General features: G+C 42.4%; 1 protein-coding gene across 1 annotated transcript in view; it reads left to right on the top strand.

Annotated features, from left to right (window-relative positions):
• Positions 1-203: 203 nt before the first annotated feature.
• LOC147729350 (astacin-like metalloendopeptidase) overlaps positions 204-21032 on the top strand; it is a 97713-nt gene continuing 76884 nt past the window's right edge. Inside the window, exons 1-4 of the mRNA XM_086959837.1 lie at positions 204-690; positions 799-916; positions 7792-7967; positions 13792-13873. Coding sequence (XP_086815963.1) covers positions 381-690; positions 799-916; positions 7792-7967; positions 13792-13873 — 686 coding nt within the window. The 5' untranslated portion in view covers positions 204-380. The remainder of the gene's footprint in view (positions 691-798; positions 917-7791; positions 7968-13791; positions 13874-21032) is intronic.

Genomic DNA, 21032 nt, shown 5'->3' with positions numbered 1-21032 from the left:
TATTGTGGGCAGTAAGTACCTGAGTCCAAAGATTTGCTCAGTGCCCACCGCTTGCGCCTTCAATTTTCAATGTGCAGAAAACCAAGTCATAGTATTGATTCCACCCTCCATATGCGCTCTACCTCTTTACCTCCTTCTTTAAGTGACAAACATCACTGCTTTCCTACTTGTCACTGTTTTTTCTGTCTCTATCTTTGTGCTTCTTTCTCCTTTTTGTGCTTCTCTCTCCTGCTCTGAATCAAAGTCTTTCATGGAAAATAGGTGCCAGCCCGTACAAAGGCACTAGTGACATAGTGAAAGATAGCAGTAATCACAGCATAGTAGGCCGCTCAGGCCCCGGGCTCCGATGACACTGTACCTGCTGCACTAATGCTTCACTCATGGAAGGCAGAGTGTGTTGTTTCACTGTAGATTGTTTGCTATTGCATGATGACTTGCGCTCCAGAATGCTGCAGCTTCCTTCATCCCACTTGCCCTGTACCTCTTTCCTTCTGCTATATGTAACTAGAGGAGCTTTAATTCATTCACTCAGTGTATCTACTCTCATTCCAGAAAGCAAACAGCTCCTGCAAGGTGGAGACATCGCTGTGAAACCTGGCCGCAGTGCCAGGATATGTAAGGACAGCAGCTGCTTTTGGCCCAAATCCAGTGATGGGACGGTTAAAGTTCCCTACACTCTCAGCGGTTACAGTGAGTATGTGCTGTGGTGGTGGAGGTTGCATCTGGAAGAAGTAGTTCCACTGCTTGATCTATCTGCCCTCATTTCTCCCTTCTTACAAACTCTTCATTCTTCTACAGGTGATACCGAAGCCGCTAGCATCACTGATGCTATCTCAGAATTTGCAGGATTGACCTGCATCCGCTTTGTGGACCGCACCACGGAAACGGACTACCTCCAGATTGCACCGGGAGATGGGTAAAGAAAGGACCTGCTTCTGGGTTACCCCCATGAATACATAATCAGTTTGTAGCCGTTGCCTCTCTTGGGGGAGCCAGTGCACTCTGGCTCACCGGCACTCTGTAGTCTAACCTGGTTGCTATATGTTCTGTAAAATGAAGGTTTAATATTATCATCGATGGTGGTGGGTCCTTCATCCAACCGGCACCTGTGTGTGATCCTGGACATACACAATCAAACACTGTTCGCAACAAACTCTTGTTATAGCGCAGTGTTTTTACACACTCCACAAGTCCCAAGTCACTGCTGTTCCACCCTCACATGGATGTCCAATGTCTGCATCCTATCACTGTCCTTCGAAGAATTGATACACTGAATAGTCATTGACCTAGATCTGGAAAGCAGTGCAGATAGAAACAAACCGTGGTTCCTAGGATAGATTTGCAGTGTCTGCGGGTCTAAAGATAGATTGGTGAGCTGTTTAGGAATGATAGGTGAGGTGGTAGATATTGACACCACAGCTTATCCTATAGACACAGGGTTTGTCATCATGCCTCTGCTTGCTTTCGTGGACCCATAAGTAAACAAGTTACTTACCTGTAACTGAAGTACTCCAGTATTGGAAGCTTTCATAGATTCACATGCCTGAATCATTCCCCGTCGTCGAGACTGGAGTCTCCAGTACATAAAAAAGCAATGCTTAGTAGTATAGCAAACTGAAAAGAGGCCTAGGCCCATTTCCCTTTTGCAACCCATAACTCTTGTTAGGTAAAAGAGACCAAACTTTTCCCTGAACCAATCAGAGCTCCTCACCCTCTAGAACCCTCCTGAGAGAACCTTCTGCTCTTAAGATTTTGGCGCACCTGTGCATAAAACCACTCTTTGTGGTAAATCCAAGGTGAGCCTCTCAGGGGAGGAGGGTGGGTCGCATGTGAATCTATGACAGCTTCCAATATTGGAGAACTACAGTTACACTTGTTTTCTTACTTCAGTATTGGAGCTTTCATAGATTCACATGCCTGAATCAGAATAGCGAGCAGTAGCATAAAGCACCGCTTTTTTTCATATAGTCATTTAATACAGCACATAGTTACTTTAGAATTCTGCGTATTAATATTGCAATCACTGTAACTAAACATAACTATAGAAAAAAGTGCATTTGTAACAAAGACAAAAGGATGGAGGGATGCAAAGAGGGCTCACCATTATCATATAATGTTTCTCAGCACCACATCTCCCACCGCCACATCTGTCTCTGCAGCTGCTTCCAAGCAGTAGTGCCTGGTAAAGGTGTGCATAGTACTTCAAGTCGCCCTGCAGGTAACCTGGATCGGCACTCCTGCAAATAACGCAGTGGAGGTGAACACTGCTCTTGTGCGTGCAGAGGTTTCCCAGCAGCTTTGTGACAATATACTATAGCACTGGAAATCCGTCTGGTCATCTCACGTTTCGATAAAGGGAAGCCCTTCCTGGGTGCGCTGAAAGCGACAAAAATCTGTGGAAAGATTGCTTTTTGAGATAGGTGTTTAGGAATCTGAGGTCCAGAATCGGCCACCATTGAAGGATGTTTTTCTTGACAAGAAAAAAGCGGGAATAAAACCCCTTCCACTCTGGGAGTTCGGTACCGGTTCTATTGCTCCCTTTCAGAGCATTGCCCGAATCTCCTCTCGCATTTGATGTAAACGCTTGACCTTCTGATGTATTGGCGGCGTATGAGGAGGTTTCGGTAGAAATTCTAGAGTGTGGCCGAATTGAATAATGTTGAGGACCCATTGGTCAATGGTTATCTGTTGCCAATTTTGAAAATAATGAGCAATCTTTCCACCCAGGGGAACATGTGATCTCATGGGATCGGTGTAGCCGGAATTAGAAGGTTGACATTTGTCGTGAGTGTTGTCTTTCCCCTGACGACCTCCTTTCCCTCTCAGGGTCGATTTTGTGTAGCGTTCTGACTGGCGCAGTGTATACTGCTGACGGTAGGGCTGAGATAAGGTGGAGTAAGAGGAATATCAACCCTGTTGGTATCTTCCCTTGCAAGATGATTGACCTCTACCTCTAGAGCCTCGAAAAGGAACTTTCCTGTATTGTAGAGTTTCCAATGACTTAGCCGTATCCGTATCTTTTTTGATACTCTGTCGTGCATCATCTATATGCTTGCCAAATTGATCTTCACCGTTGAAAGGAAGGTCCAAGATTTTATTCTGGACTTCCGTTCTAAATGCCTTTGCCCTCAACCATCCTTGCCTGCGTAGTACTGCAGCTCCTCCCAGAGATCTGAATGTCGTGGTCGCTATGTCAATAGCGCAATCTATGACTTCGGCATTTGCCTATCGTACCTCCCTAGAATGGCCAGGGCATTCGCAGCTTTCACTTACAGAGCCGACATAGAGGAAAATCTCTTCCCGCATTGTCCAGCCTTCTACCCTCCCTGTCCGGAGGCGCCATATTAGGAGCTGACAGATTTCTTGATTTTTGCTTGGCTGCTTGGGTAATAAATGAGTCCGGCTTAAGATGACCTAAAAGACAAGCTGGAGCATCTGAACGTGCCTTATATTTTTTGTCCAACCTGGCGAGCACTGGAGTCACTTTAGCTGGTGCGTCCATGACCTTCAGGCCTTTTTCCCAAAGATGCCTTACACTCGGTAAGGATCGTACTGTCCTACGATAGGGTTCCTTGAAGTCATACAAGAAACATTCCGCCTTATCCTCTGACATGGTAAGTGTGAATCTTTTAGTGGCTCTCTTCATTAAATTATGAACCTCACCTAGGTCCTCCGGTGGAGAATCAACAGGCTTCAGAGACAGAGAAGAAGGTGACGGAATGAGATAATCGTCCCACTCTCTGCTAGGGTCCGTGATCTCTCCTTCTTCCTCCTCATCTGTGGTTCTTGGGTCTTGACCAGATCTCAGTGGTGGAGATATTGGGAGGGGTTCTGGTAAGATGTCCCGCATACGCACTGGTGTACTTGGTACAGAGCGTGGTTGAGGCATAGCCTCGGATATTTTCCTTGAGGCTTGAGGTACAGGATATCTCCTCCTATAATCCATTAACATGAATTGTAGATCTTTTAACAAGGAAGATGGTACACTGGTCATCTCTTCCTGCTGTTCCTGGCGGTATTGTTGCTGAGTGCGCTCTTGATCTTCATAATCTGAATCCTCCTCTTGGTACTTCACCTGCAACTGAGAAGGGCTACTAGCATAACCAAAAGGGCCGCCATCATCTTCGTCCCCTTGCAAATCCTCTTCCTCAAGAAGGTGAGATGGTACCAGAGACGACTTCTTACTTGGAGTGGTAAGTTCTGGCGTAATTGTCCTTTTCCAGGTCAAAAACCTATTTTCTGGGTTATTACCCTCATCAACGAGCCCGTCGAAGAGATCGCCGTCGAAGCAGTCAACGATATCATCGTCGTCGAAGCTACTATCGACGTTGCCGTTAATGTTGTCGTTGTTGCCGTCGACGATCCCGTCATCACTGCCGTCGTCGACGATCCCGTTGACGATGTGGTTGTAGTCGTAGCCGCAGATGCTCTCGTCGCCGACGCCATTGTCTCCGATCTCTTTGTCGACACTGTCGTCGACGGTGGTACTGTCGACGGCGATAAAGCTCTTGAAACAGCTATTACCTCAGGTTTCTTCGACATCAGTGTTAGTTTCCTCGTCGACGCTCCCGTTGACGACGCAGATTTCTCCACTTTCACCTCAGAAGGTGTGGAGGATGGTTTCTTGACAGAAATCTTGACCTTCGGGGGAGATTTTGAGAGCTCTGAACTAGTTTTCTTGGTATGTTTAACACCCAAAGCATGACCCTTCTTCTCCTTCTCTTTGCTTGAAGGAGATTTTGAGGGACTGCGCCCTGAAGACCCTGGGGTGGTCTTTTTTGGGCCTTTTCAGGTCTTTCCCCTGAGGTATCAGCCTGAGGAGATCTGCTCCTTTTCTGAGATCTTCTGGAAGAAGAGGACTCCTTCTCACTGTCACTGGTCGAGCAGTAGTAGCACCCCCCCTCCTCTTTCAGCGCCTTGAGAACCTCACAGGTGAGTAGCGCGCTCTATAAAGGGTTTGATTGATTGATTGATTGATTGGATAAGATCTCCTTCCTAGCTTTCACCTTTTGAAGCCAGAGTAGAAGCCTTTCTTCACGGTCCCTCAAAGTTTTATTAGAAAAGGTACGACATACCTTGCAATCCTTTGCCTGATGGTCTGGATAAAGGCAGTAGATGCAGTCCTTATGAGGGTCGTCTGTATAGAGCCTTTTGTTAGAGCAGGTGGCACAAGCTCTAAATAATAATTTTTTCTCCTTGTCAGCCATGGTAGCAGAAGGAGAAATAGTCTGAAGTATTCCAAATAAATAAATCTGGAGAAGGAAAAAACACTCAGGCTCAATATCAATTGAATATACTGAAGAGTTTGAGCAGAGCTCAAAGGAGGCTCCCTAACACAACGTGCGGTAGAAAATATGAGGAGCAGAAGGTTCTCTCAGGAGGGTTCTAGAAGGTGAGGAGCTCTGATTGGTTCAGGGAAAAGTTTGGTCACTTTTACATAACAAGGGTTATGGGTTGCAAAAGGGAAATGGGCCTAGGCCTCTTTTCATTTTGCTATACTACTAAGCATTGCTTTTTTATGTACTGGAGACTCCCATCTCTACGACGGGGAATGATTCAGGCATGTGAATCTATGAAAGCTCCAATCCTGCAGTAACTAGCTTAGATTCATGCTTCTTGATATACATATCAAAGAGAGTAGGTAGTCACAGGTAATTCTAAAAAGAAAAAGAGACGGACTCCTACGCACTTGTGTGTGTATTCTTGAAAAAAGTATAGGGGGCATATTTATGGACCCCTCTGCATCGCACTTGCTCCATGCAGTGTGGTGCAGGAGAGACGCAATATAAAAACGAAGTTTATGATGCTATGCAAGGTTACCTTGCGTGAACCTGGGTGGCTTCATAAATCTTACGTAATGTAATGCAGAACAAATTGCTATGCCGCATTACTGCATGCGAGGGAGGCGTTACCATGGGCATTGCGAGGGTGTTCCCACACAACGTCCATGCATTTTAAAGCATTCACACTTTTTACTAGAAGTTGTAAACCTGGGAATGCGCTGAAAATCCATGCATATCCAGCTTAGGCATAACAAGGAGAAATATGTTTATATACATTTTCATTACACATAGAAAGAGGAAAAAGCCTCAGGGGATTGTTTTGTTGAAAAAGATACGCCTTTCTTTAAAAAACAATCATCCCTAAAAAACAGACACCCTTGCACCACTGCGCAACGGTTGGTGTGTTGGGGCCAGGCTCCCAAAAGGGCGCAAGTGCTGGAGAAAAGGTGGGAATGTGCTTGATTAACTTGAATACTATGCCTTCCTGCCCTTTCCCCGTCAATCAGTGCTGTACAGCAATGTGACCTTCTGCACTGCCGTGTGTGTCTTGAACATAAATATTTCCCTACATCCATAGGTTTACACGCAGAAGAAAGCAGTGTTGCTTTTCCATACATAGAATTCCATGAATGCAAGATCAGCAGCCATATGGAAGTTAAAAGCTTCAGCAGGGCCTTCTGACTTTTACACATCCAAAAGGAAGGTGGGGGGAACATCCTTTGCAACGCAACTTTTACCACGCAGTGCCTTTACGGCGCAACTTTTACAACGCAAACCATTACAACGTATTGCGCTGGGGGGCGCTCTAGGATAGGGAATAGGTTTAATGTACTATCCAACACCTTCCCTACTATCCACGGGGACTGGAGTTGGAATAGTAAATTAAACTATTCACTATCCAGCACCCCAAAGCACTATACATTGTAAAGGCATGCCTAGTAAAAACCGCGTTCTAAAGGCATGCGTGGTAAAACCTTTTATTGTAACGTCACACATCCGGAAGGTGGCCACACTCAGCTCCACCCACATCTGCGCGGACCATACAGGTCCACTAGGATCCATGTCCACAAAGTGTCCCGGGGGTAGCTGGACAGCTTCGGCTTCTGTTCACAGTGAGGTCCACTGACAGTCTTTGCCAGTACAGTGAATCTTTGCAAGTTCAAGCAGCGAGCCAATTAGGTGGGGTTCAGAGTTCAACTACTCTGAGAGGAGTCTGGAAAGGGCATCATCTCACACTGCATTGTATAGGTCACTGTTTAGGCGCAGATGTGAGGTGGGGGCTGCTACACTTTACATGGAGCTGCTCTAGTGGGAAACCTTCTGATTTCTCTTCAGTCTCTGAAATATAGAGCAGCAGAGGAAGAAGAAGAAGTGGAAGTTGGGGATGGAGTCCTCTGTGTACGAATGTCAGGTTCAATCTTAAAATGAACATTCTTAAAATATAAATATTTGTAAACGACTATGGGTCACCCTACCTATAGCTGCCCAAGTGGCGTTTGTGAAATATTTACTGGGATCACACATTCCAATGATCAGTCATCATTATGACAAGTTATGTACATAATGTTCACACACTTTGAAGCTTTAGCCCCTTGACTTACTTTTACACAGTGAGGCCAATAGATTGCTACTCTGCGAAGAAATGTGCCCCCAAAACGAAGAGACAGCACCCCCATAAGCCAGATCATGCACAGAGAAGGCAAAGATACAGGATGCTGAGACTAATGGAGAGATGATTGCCTCATGTCAGAGTATTGCAAATGGTGGCTCTAAGGAACCTCATAGCGTGCCATATAAACAAATAGGCAGGGGATATTTTAGGGTAAAAGAAAAAAGTATGAGAAATTGCACAACTGTTGTGGTGGGTCTGACTTCATCCTTCTCCTGATACTGTTGTCTCAAGTGTATCTAGTATTCTGTGTTGCAGAGGCTGCTCTCAATGAGGTCACTGTTTTCAGGTTTCAAGTGTTCTCAGAACTGTCTCTCTTTTACTCCTTGTCTCTCCCAGCTGCTGGTCTTTCATGGGAAGGGCTGGCGGACCCCAGCCATTATCATTGATAGGTGGTTGCTTATCGAGAGGTAGCATCCAGCATGAGCTCAACCATGCCTTGGGCTTTCACCATGAGCAGAGCCGCAGTGACCGCGATGAGTATGTGAGGATCATGACAGAGAATATTTCAGATGGTAAAGTAATCCTCAACTTAGACCAATCACTGCTACTGACCAGAGAGAACTGTTTTCTGTTGTTGATTTAATCATGTTGTTAACAATGATTTGCAGTTAGAGAGTGATGCAAGGATCACAAACAGCCAACAAAGTAAATGGGGAAGGTGAGGCTGGTGTACTTGCTCTTATCAGGAGCCTCCATGCTCTATTTGCCTCCCAAACACATAGTACAATTCTCCTACATTAAGAAATATGACATTGTTGGCCTAACTCACGTAGAGTTCAATGACTGTAAAGAAGACTGCTTAGTGCATGGCATAGCAGAGTGGGGAGGTGTAGGTTGCACTCTATTATCGCAGAACCCACCCAATAATCAGTGTATTTTGCACCCAGTGTGGGTCTTGTGCATTTACTGATGCAGGGCACTCCTCTGTATCTGTGTGAGCACAAAGGCATAAGAGGCAACAGTGTGAACTCTGTGCATTGATAATATTTGAATAGAATGTCAGGCACCAACCTGACCACTGAGCTTTTAGATTTACTAACAGTGAGTTAGAAGTACATCAATGTATGCTAATCAGCAGTATTTGACACCTACGTGAGTGTCATCCAAAGCTATGAATGAGTCTCCCACAAACCAGAGTGATCTCTGAGCATTTCTGTTTGCTGCATGGTATGTCAGATGCTAGTGTGACTTCTGTGCATCACTGTTTGCTTAATGACATGTTGGACCGCAGTGTGACAAATGCAGCAGCAAAGACCACTTTTTCTGTGAAAAAAAGAAAAGCCAGATCAACAACACAAAAAAGACAAGAATGATTCCCGCTATCCCATACTGCTCTGTTCCCAAGGGCAAAGCTTTCAATCTCTTCTTGATCATAAGTCTAACTGACAACCTCAGCGCACTCAAGACTACTTCTATGAAGACAACATCCCTCAGGGAGATGTCCTCATACCTCTTATCAACACAGTTAATGCCTCCCTTAGCTAATAACCTTTCCCAGACAAATTCATTCTAGGAAGCATCCTCGCACTGCTAAACAAGCCCACCCTAGACCCACATAACCTTACCATATACATCCTATGGCTCACTTCCCTTTTATTGGAAAAACCATCCAAAAAGGTGTCACCCTACAACTTCTAGAGCATATCACCAATAACAGACTCTTACTGTGTTTCTGATCCAGATTCAGATCTTTTTCAGCACAGAAACTGCTACAATGCAAAGTTAATACCAATATTCACACCTCTCAAGACACACATGGTCTTTGCTAATACAATCTTGCAATGGTTCATCCCCTACCTCCCCAACCTCAATGAACCATCTGAATGACACAACCTCTCCTTTATAATCTCATCACAGGATAACATTCAAAGACTCAGGTCTTATTTCAAGCTCATTGAGAAAATAGGATGTTCATCACCTACTCAGAAGTCCCCTCAACTACGACAGCAACCAAAGGCTGAAGTCTGGTTCAATCCTGGCTAACAGAGATGAAACTTGACAGATCCTCCCCATCTGACAGCTGATGTGAAAACTCTAGAACTCATCCTTGGCAGTGACCTCTCTTTTAATGAATGCATTACCAAGAAAACCGGGAAAGTGTGGAATTAGCATTCACTCCTGATAAAAGGGAACTCTACTTACCTTTAATGAAAATCGAGTCAACACTATAAGTGCTACTTGTATGTTGTATCCCACTTTGATAGAGGTAATGCCCTACTCAGATTTTACTCCAACTCCACACTGGCTCACCTGAAAGGCATTCCACATGCTAAAGCTCACCTGATGAAAGTCCTGAGGAAGTTTGATCAAATCACCAGTCAATAAGGAACTGTGTTCACTCTTCCTACAGGCCGACATTATGTTTAAAATCAAGGAATGCGAACACGTGTTTCACAGCTAACATGGATTGCATTATGAGGCATCTGCAGGGCTTCAAACTCCGGCCGTATTAATTAGCGATTTATATTTCCCTGGATTATTCTTGATTAGAAATTTAAATAGAAAATGAAAAAGGCATTGTATAGCGTGGAGTGTCTAGGCACTGGTCATGTAAAGGAAACATGCCATCTGCTTAAAAAGTGATTGTGTTATTCATTTTGAAGAAACAGACACATTTCTTCTGGGAGTTTATGCTAGGTCTTTGGGCCAATAAAGGAAAATGATCTCGCATCTGTTTTGGTGAGGAATGCAGTTCTCTGAGGGGGCATACACACATATCCTCCTCCTCAGATACATTCCCTTTTCCCATGGAGAGATTTCTGTGCCAGGACCAGAGTCATGAAAAGATTCCTCTTCTTTTTTTTTTTTTTTTTAGTGTAAGACATTTATTGTGTAACAATGAGATAGAAGGTGCACACTGCGTCACGCCAACAACCCGGAGGCAGGCCGCTATCAGGTACAGAATGCACAAGTTTCAGGAAAACAGAGTAGGGGCCGTGATCCGGCCGATTTCAATACTCCCAGATAGACATTCAATACAATAATATCTTAGATGTACGCAGTGCAACTTCAGCGTGTAAACGGTCTTACTTTTCTCTCAGTGTTGTCGACACTTAAAGGCATCGGAAAGTAATCAAGCCGCCACGGGGCAAGCAGCGGTCAACAACCAGCTGCAGCGGCATGTGGAAAGGATGCGTCTAACAGCACCGTTTTTCTCCCAACATATCCCGCCAACAAACAAAACCCAAAAACAGCAATCGTAGGTGCAAGTACGAAAAGAAAAGAATCCTCTTCTTGACCGGCAACCAGTGTAGTGCCTTTCAACTGAGGAGTCATGCACGTTCTTGGAGCCAAATTAGGAATCAATCTAGCTGCTATATCTTGTACCGTTTGAAAACGACTGAGCAAACAATCTGGAAGGCCTTAGTAGAGAGATTTTCCATAATCAAGCCTCAAGGTTATCAGAGCTTGATTCACTGTTTTCCTAGTATCAAATTACAAAAAAAGAAGCATTTCTTTAGGGGGCGTGGGATCCCAAAACAAGAGTCCACCAATGACTAGATGTGTGGTTGGAAAGAAAGGGCACTATCCATGTTGATTTCCAAATTGTTTACTACCTTTTGTTGTTTGCCCAGGGGAGAAGTATCATATGGCCAGCACATTCTCCATATTTTGGGGGAGGAGTCCCAGAAGAACAGGATCTCAGTTTTATTGGGGTTACATTTCAGTTGCTGAACTGATAACCAGTTGAACACATTGGAAAGACAGTATTTAATGGACTTTCCATCAAATTCCATCCCTTTCCACAGGTAAACAGTAGCTGAGGTTCGTCTGCATATGATAATACTTTCACCCCTAGAGCTTCTGCCAGAACAGCTCGGTGAGTTAGATATGCGTAAAATAATGTGAGATTCAGTGCAGATCCCTGAGGCACTCCTACAGATAGTTCTCGAATAAGGGCAGCATATGGAGGGATCCATATTTCTTCATACCAGTTGTTTAGGAATGAGGTAAGCCACTTCAAGACTAGACCATCGATTCATATATCTTGAAGGCGGGCCAGTAGTCTTCCATGTGGCACGGTATCGAAAGGTACAAATAAATCCAGCTGTATTAGGGCGGCCATGACCTCCTTGTCTAGCGGTCATTAATATGTTCAGTTATTTCTAGTAAGGCTGTTTCTGTGCTACAGTTAGCTCTAAAATCCAACTGACTTGGGTGGAGAAGATTATAATACTTTAGGTAACTCGAAATGTGCGAGTTAACGAGCTTCTCTAAGATTTTAGAGAACGCGGGAACAAGTGAGATAGGCCTATAGTTGGTATGAAGTTTAGGGACAGCCGTGGCCTTTTCTCAGTAGGAGAATAATTTTTGCATATTTCCATCTTGCAGGCATTGTGCCGATCGCTAATGCTTCGTTTAAAACTTTGTTAATTACTGGTCAGTGCTACTTCAGGCAGAAGGGTGGGATGGCACGGATCCACAGGAGACCCTGACTTGAGTTTCTTAATGGTTCTCAAAGATTCCTCTATCAAAATGGGAGGGTGAGTGGTTAATGTGGGCGTCATCTAAGTTTTCCTGATTTTTGTGAATCTGCTACTATGATGCTGCTATCTGCTAGCTGATTGGTGTTTAGCCAATCAGCTTGGATTGCACTTATTTTCTCATGGAAATACACTGCCAGCTGATTACACCATTCACCGGAAGCATGTAAATGATTGATTATTGTTTATCGCCTCTAGATTAAGAAATTATTTCTTTGGATTTATTTCCTGACTGTACAGTTTTCCTTTCAAAGAATATATTTTTCTCTATTTGTACCTGGAGATAGTATTCCTTTAATGCTTGTCTATAGGTGTTCTTATCAGACACTTTATACGTTTTTTCACCACGTCCATTCGAGGCATTTACAGTGTTTTTTGCAAGATCTCAGACTCTCACTAAATCTGGGGACTGATTGTTTGGCGTGGTGGTGATGGGTACTAAGCCATTAATATGGTTGCAAATCCAGTCCTCAGTGCCATGTTCATCTGATTTAGGATGTCCAGACAAAGCAAGGGGGTCGCTTCTAGAGCATTGTGTAAATCTACTGATGAAATTTTGTGAAAGGTTGCATTCATAGTTTTCGTTGCATTTGAGCAAGGCTGGTTATACTTGAGTTTCTGTCAACTGAACTTGATGAAGTAGTGATCCGTCCAGCCCATTGGAAGCGGGTCAGTTGTTACAGTTACCATATTAAAAAAAATTGATCTAGCGTATGGCCAGCCAGATGTGTGGGTTTAAAAACAGATATCCCAACGGGGTTTCCCGGCGCAATAGCAGACAGAGAGCGAGGCGTATGAAAGTGCAGCGACTAATCATGTCGGCTAAATAGCCAGGTTTTGAGAGACTTGCGGAACTCAAGTTCTGACTGAATCAAGCGTAAATGAAGGGGTAATTTGCAGAGACCATCCATGGTCTGTTAGTTGTGCTACAGTTTGTGGAGACACTCTGTGACATTAACAACTGGTTATAAAGATGTGTACATCACCAGCATATCAGTGGTATGAGAAGATTATTTAAAATGGAGGGAATAAAGATGTCCAGAGACTGAACCTTGGGGTATACAGATAGACTGACTGATCAGAGCGGCGATGCTATCATCACCAGGAGAATGAGAACAATCATAAATAGGAAGATCACATTTCAATGTAATTACCCATGGTGCCTAGGTGGGATAGGTGCACAAGCAAGATTGCTGGCTGACCATGTAAAACACTGCAGAGAAGACTAAGAGAATGATGGTGGAGGAAAAGTGTTTGTGATGGTGAGAAGTAAGGAAGTTAGAAACATGTGTAAGGGCTGTTTCAATGGAGCAAAGTTGATGAAAGCAGGTTAATAAGTAATACGCAGTGTTAAAAACAAGAGTTATTGGCTGATACAAGGTAGTCACTCTGGGTTTTATCGAAAAAAGGGGATGTTGTTAGCATCAAGTGTTGGCGATTTTAGAAGAGATAGAATAACCAAATATTTAAATTATTCTGCTTAGGGCCCATAGAAGAGGGGATGGTTGCAGAGTATTGAAAGACTGATAAAAACACTAAACGCCTTGGAGCTGGAGTTTGCAGACTGGTTCTGTAGCAGATGTTGGGGTAAAAGAGTCAAGTTAGATCACATGAGCGGGGAGGAGGGGTGCATAAGCAGAGTGCTGAAGTGATAAGGAAACCGTCTGGTTCTCATAGTCGAAATTTTGCAAGAAAGTTAGGGTTCTGTTTCCCTAGCAGTGAAACAGAACTGATGTGTATTGCACACTAAGGATACATGGTTGTTGCCCTCTTTGAATGTGATGCAGTGGTTTTGCATGCAGGAGTACTGTGTTTGTCAGCCCTGTCTCTTTTTATCTCTTCCTCACTGCAGGAAATCTGGCCAACTTTAATAAAGAGAACACCAATAACCTGGGCCTGGAATATGACTACTCCTCTATCATGCACTACGGAAGGTGAGTCTGAGATATCACTGCAGATAGCCGCAAGGGAGCCTGAGATGTTGATTCTAGCAGTAGAAGGAAGGGTCTGCTGGTTGTTTCCAGATAGTGGTTCAAGACACCATGTGAGCTTTACCAAGGGGTCCTACATGCTCACTTACAAAATAAAATCACACATTGAAAAACAGAGTGATCTGATTGGTGCTCTTTTCGGTCTCTCTGGACCGGTACAAGTGCCACAGAACACAGCAATGTGGCAGAAAGGGAAGATGAATAATAACTTTGCAGCCACCTTTACGGGACACAGGGATTCAGTGCCATTTTCCTGAACTGCCTAAAAAAAGAAGAAAGGGCATGGAAGAGATGGGGCAGGATAGAGACACCCACACCCCCTGGATCTTCTAAGGGGACTCAGAGGAAACTCCTCACACCCACCCAAGGTGCCATTTTGTTTTGTGCCTTGTGTCCCCTTCTACTCTTGTGGGACTTGATGTAATCCTCACACCCACCCCCAGGTGCCATTTTGTTTTTGTGCCTTGTGTCCCCTGCTACTCTAGTGGGACTTGATCTAATTTGTGAAGTCATTAGTGATTTCATCAATTATTTCATTTAACATGTCATGATTGACGTAACATTTGAAGTCATTAGCAGTGTATCGTGAGTGCAAGTTATAGTTGGCTCAGTAAACTATGAGAGGTGAATTTCAGTGATTTTTTTCTAATTACACGTTAGGTTTTTTTTTGGTATTGTTTTTATTGGCATTTCGTACAAAAGACATTAAATAATAACACAATATTGCAGTACATTACTTAGCTGGACTTAGCCGTCCAGCCAGGGAGACAGAAAATATTCCATATAACATTGGAATGCAACCACAGTTCAAGGGGTAAAATACAGTCGAGTTGTGCGCTCCTTTACACCTTGCCATGCAGGTCATATCATTATCCCATTTCGGCACCGGCAGTCTTAACAACATACTTCTACACAGTGCGGACCAAGGCCCATTCTCCAGTACCTATTGTGTCAGGGGGCATCCACAGCAGCAGACCCCTGCCAACTTGTAAATTTGGCCCAGATGTCCCTGGGGCGGTATGGTGTTGGTAATAATTCCCAATATCAAGACAATTGGTCTCTACAGTATGTGACGTCTTTAACCCATTCTCTCATGGTCGGTGGGAAGCGGCGCCCCAGTGCAAGGCCACTTGTCTCTTTACCAGTAGCAGTAGCCTTACTATGAACTGTCTCGACTGTGGTAGAACCTCTTGAACAACCCCCATCAGTGCCACCAGTGGTGTGTTAGGCAGCTTCTGCCCAGTTACGTTCTTGATATTATTCAATATTGTCAGCCAAACATTAACGTTAGAGTCTATAACAAAAAAGCACCTAGTTATAATGCCACTTTAACTGGTTGGTTTATTTTCAGTGAATTTCTATTTTTTTTTTAATTGTCAGGTAAAATCTTATCACCTTCCTGAACTATAACCTTTGTTATGAGTGACAAACATACATATATGTGTATGAAAAATGCATTTATGGGATATGGGGCTATACACAAAACAGTAGGGCGGAGTGGTAATGTCACATGAACCTTGAATTTGAGTATTACATTGTCGGAGTAAATGCAAAGAATTGAAATTTATTTGCACAGTTGTCTTAAATAACTTGTGTTAGTGTGCAGATTTATTTTCAGTGACAATATATATATATATATACCTTGCATAAACAGTATTATTTAACACCATATGACTTATGGTGATGGTGTAATTTTCTTCTTTTTGCATATTGCATTGCTGTTTTTCAGTAGCAAAATCAATCTATGCTCCCTTCATCTTTCTACATATATATCTATTGATCTGTCTATCTATATATCTATCTATCTATCTATCTATTAATCTGGATATCTACCTATCTATAATGATAATAATTTGACTCCAACAAGATCTACACAACAAATCTAGAAAGAACAAGAGATTGTTACCCCCAAATCTATAAGTAGTTCATTCAAACCGTCTTCCACCTGTATGCCAGTTATGCCACGAGATGCAATTGATACATTTAGTGATGTGGTTGTTAAACAAATAAAATCATTGAAAGATAAGACCGAACGAAAAACGTGAAAATAAAAAATACCAAGAGAAACAATATCGTGATCTGATATGCAAACTACAAAAAAACAACCAAAAGGTCATCAATAAATCGGATAAAGGTGGAAATATTGTTTTATGGCCTAGATCTGATTACCTCAAGGAAGTGTACAGACATCTGGATGAAGCCACATGTTATAAAAGATACAATATGCTAGAAGTGAGGAAAGCACAGAGTAACTTGAAACTTGATTTGAATGACTGGAGAATGGAAAATTTCAATTTTTATACAACAAATTCCCTGTGATGCCTGTAATGTATTTTAGATCTGAAATACACAAGGGGACATCTCCAGTACCTGGCCATCTGATTATTTCAGCTAGGAATGGGTTATTTGAAAAGATCTCACAATATGTAGATTTCTTCTTTCAATAATTTGTAATCAAATTGCATTCATATATTAAAGATACTGGCGATTTTCCAAAGAAAATGTATTAACTACCCTGGGTAGAAGTTTACAAGCTAATAACATTAGACATCACATTTCTTTATACCAGTATACAACATCATGCTGCACTCAGAGCCTGTGAACATTTTCTAAGAGTCAGACCTATGCAACTTTATATCCACAACAGGATGATGTTAGCCATGATCAATTGGTGTTTGAACAATAATGTTTTTAAATGTTTGACAAGGAAGTCTTTCAACAACTTAGAGGGCTAGCCATGGGTGTCTGCTTCTCCCCCAGTTACGTGGGTCTGCGCGTGGGCTGGTAGGAGGAGCAGGTACTCAGGTGGAGTACAATGCAGAGTGGAAAGAACATATAATATGCTGGTTTAGATTTATAGACAATGCCTTTGTTGTTTGGAAAGGGACAGAAAAAAGTGCAGAAAACTTTGTTATTCAAATTTATTTATTTATTTTATTTTTGCGTTTTATGTAGTGCTGGCCAGACCAATGGGTATTGGAGCGCTTTACAACATTTGTAAAGTAGCAATTGAGTACAAAGAGTAGTACTAATAAATACAATGATTCTTGAGGGTCAATGTTCAGGATTTGTCAGGTAGCGGTCGAGTACAGAGAGTAGTGTTGATAAGCACAATGAATTGTGGCGGGTCTTGTTCAGTGGGGGGGACATAGGTGTGCGTCAAGAGGTAGATGCTGTAATAAGTTATTCTTGTCACAGTAATTGGATGCTGAGGTAGGCGCAATTCCATCTTGTGTGACCGCTTTCACTTCATAACGGTTCGATTGAGGAAGAGGGTTTTGAGCTGGTTTTAGAATTTTTTTGAAGGAGGTGTTAGTCCTGATATGGACAGGGATGTTGTTCCAAATTGTTGGTACGTTTCCAGAGAAGAATGGTGATAAGTTTCTTTGTTTGCGGGTTTTTGGAGGGATGAGCAGTAGAGTGAATGGTGGGTTTGTCAGTGTGCAGAGCTGTGTGGGTGAGGCAGAAAGTTCTGAAGTTGGCGTGCATTTCTATTTGGAGCCAGTTTAGCTCTCTGGGAGTAGAGAGATGTGTTTGAATTTCTTTACTCCGTTCACCATTCTGGCTGCAGCATTTAGGGTTGCTCTGAGAGGAGCAAGGTGTGATTTTGATGTGCCTGTGAGAGTCGCGTTCCCGTAATCTAATCTGGATAGCACAAGAGATAGCGTGTCTTGCCTAAGGTCTTTTGGGGGGATGAAGGGTTTGATTTTGCTGAATAGGTTTAAGTTAAAGAAAGCACACCTTGATGTGTTCTTGATGTGTTTGATCATGTCTAGGTTAGGATCCAGAGTGATTCCCAGTGATTTCACAGAGTCGGCCGGTATGAGAGTGCAGTTGATAGCGTCAATAGATTTTAGCCATTCTGTGATTCGGGGGGGTCTGCTCTTTGTTGGCTATGAGGAGGATTTCAGTTTTATCCTGGCTGAGTTTCAGATGGTTTTGGGAGAGCCATTGTTGGACTTCTATTAGGGTGTTATTAAGTCTTTGCATGTCAGCCCTGGTGGAGGTTTCTATGTAGATCTGGGTGTATGTAAAAAACAGATGATGCCTAGGACACCAATAACGCACTTTTAATACTAAATGAGATAGCTCAATTATCCCATCCTATAACAAATGTATTGTCTTGAACAAAATAACTTCTTGTATTTGTTTTTGTAAGGCTTCCCACCTCCACACAGAACACACAATATATTATTTTTAAGCTGTGGGGTTTTAGGTTTAAACCTATGATAACTGATAAAACCCCACTGAAATAAAAATAGCCCTCCCCGCTTAAAACATATAAACACTGGAAAAAACCCCTGGACAACCACAAACTAAATGCCATTCAAAGAAAGGAAAAAGAGAGTGAAAGTCATTTTTTCTTCCTGAAGGGGTCAATACAATATAACTTTGTTATACAAGCTAGCAGTAAGAAAGACTGGCTAACATTATTCTGCTTGACTTTTGTTCTTTAGGGTTGCCACTAAAATATTGTTTCTTCTTCCTTTTACTTTTTTCAGTTTTGTGGCCTTTGGTCTAAAGATGCAGGGCTAAGTTTCATGTTTTAGGTTTAGTTTAATTATTTTATAAACTATAGAGAATCAGGAAATATCAAACTCATGTTTGATATTTTGGCTGCATTTAATTTTTTCACTGATAGGTAAAATGGCTGGTTTCATAAAAATCTTTCCTAGTATGTGTCATCACATTTACCCACTGAGAATGGGTAAAACCCCTTAATACATCAGACTATAGTTTCTAGTGGGTCAGTCTTGATAGTAGGTGAATTTCAACACCTCAGGCTTTAAACATTCAATGCAAGGTATAGTGACAAGTATATATATCACCAAGCATCTGGTATAGTGGTCAAAACATGACACCAGACTTTTAGAAAGCATGTCACTTGTAATGCTCTGCAAAAAAGGTTCTTTCCAAGTTCACCAAAGATTGGAGTGATATTGTTTGTATTTGCAGTGATTCAGCTACGTATATAAAATAGTTGTGTGATGACCTGTCAAAATTGATACCCGAGCTGAAGTTATTCCCTTTAGGAGATCCTTGCCACTTGTTAGATGGTATGCTGAAAGCATCTTTACAATCTTCGGAGTTAATGAGGGATTCTATTGCCTTTTTAGTCCATTCTGGTGCACTGTTTTCTTCTGCACAGGAACTAAAACACAAATATTTATCATTTCGTGCTTTATGAGGCATCAGAGAAAGAGTCATACCAACTGTGTCCCTTAGCTGATAGTTCTCAGCCCAAGGGGCTATGAATGCTGAGAGGGCCTTTTCACAGAAGTTTACATGAGAAGGAAAGAGTGAGCGCACATGACCCAAAGGCTCACTGAAGAAGTATTGTATGGTGTACAACAATAAGATTAATTTGCAAAAATCTATTTGGACCTCACATACACTATAAGTATACTGTCTATATACCATGTTCTTTCAGTGCAGAAAGCAAGCCATAATAAAAACAAAACGTTCCAATAACACTGGAAAAACACTTTTTCTGTTGTTTTTAGTGGCGCGAAAATTTGTAACTACTGAGAACAACTGTTATTTAAGACATTGAAAACACTGAAAAAACCCCACCAGAATTTATGAAAAATAGAAACTGAAAATAGGAAAGCCTAATTATTTTTCTTATTTGTTTTTCAATTTAATTGAAAAAGAGTTGGATTTAGGCTAATATAATTTATAAGCCCATTTCCTACGTGTAAACAAACAAACACATATATACATACAGATCATTTTCTACATAAATATATACTAACAAATATACATACATTGATCTATTAGCATTTCTTTTTCAAATGTTGTAGCCAATTTCTTTCAAAAGGATGCTTGCTACATGTAAAGACTCAGCATTCCTTCTCAAGTAAGATCACCCAGACCTAAAAACAAGGAGTATAACAAGTCTATATCTTTTTTAGACCTATGTAAAGTCATTTGCCCCTTGCAAAAAATATTTTCTTCACAACTTCATTTACTTTGGCAGGAGTCTTCTTTGAACAAAATGTCGACGCGTTTCAGCCCTCACAGTATGGGCCTCATCAGGACTCGGGCTAACAAGATATTCCATCTACGGGATCAAGAAATCATATATAACTATAAACATCCTATGAATAACTATGTTAAGAGATCAGGGTTCTGTATTTAATATTTACATATATACATATTAGTATACCCAAGTAGCCTCGAAGTGGTCAGATTAGAAAGGAATCACACCCTTAGTGCTATTACTCTAAAGCATGAGTGCACACAGTGCATTTCAACTTTCACCAGACCTTCCAAGTACAAAATAACTAAGAATGTAAGAAACCCCCTGTGTCGTGTTTTAGTAGAAAAGCCACAAGTAACAAGCCCCTTTCATACACCTATAGTTGTCCGTACAAGATTAGATTAGATTAGATTAGGTTTTATAAAGCACGTAGTCACACATCTGAGGGTCACTGGGGCGGGGGGGGAGTCAGATCAGGGGAAAAGGTGGGTTTTTTGCCGCTTCCTGAATCGGAGATAGTCTGGTTCCGTTCTAAGGTCGCAGGGTAATGAATTCCAAAGGCGGGCAGTGTTAACAGAAAAGCGCCGCCCACCCGTCCGCACCTTCCTGACTCTGGGGATGGTGATAAAGTATTCCTGATCGGATCGGAGGGCTCTTGGGGCTTTGTAGGGCCTGATAAATTTTCTCAAAATAGGGGGGCCTTTGCTTTGTAGAAGTCTGTGAGACAGACAAAGAGCCTTGAACTTTACCCGCTCTCTCACTGGCAGCCAGTGGAGGAGTTTCAGGGCTGGTTTGGCCGAAGCTCTGGCCGGAGTATTGGTAAGGATGCGCGCCGCGGCGTTCTGGATCCTCTGTAATTTGTCTAGGGTTGCCTCGGGAGCGCCTAGGTAGATGGTGTTACTGTAATCCAGCCTTGATAGAATACGGCCTTGGATTAACAGTTTCTGGGAGGCAGGAGGAAGTAGGGGCAGGATCTTCCTGATTGATTTAATGAGCCCAAAAATAGTCCCCGCAATTTTTTTGGCTTGCGTCAAGAACCTATTTACCGTTATAATTGCCTTCAATAGTAAATGTGTCCTCTTAGACTGAACTCACAAGACGACGATCTTATTCCGTCAA

The sequence above is a fragment of the Lissotriton vulgaris genome, chromosome 2_2, assembly GCF_964263255.1.
Source record: "Lissotriton vulgaris chromosome 2_2, aLisVul1.2, whole genome shotgun sequence".
Classification (NCBI taxonomy): Eukaryota; Metazoa; Chordata; class Amphibia; order Caudata; family Salamandridae; genus Lissotriton; species Lissotriton vulgaris.
Note: the sequence above shows the minus strand (reverse complement) of the source record. Positions and strands in the feature narration are given on the sequence as shown.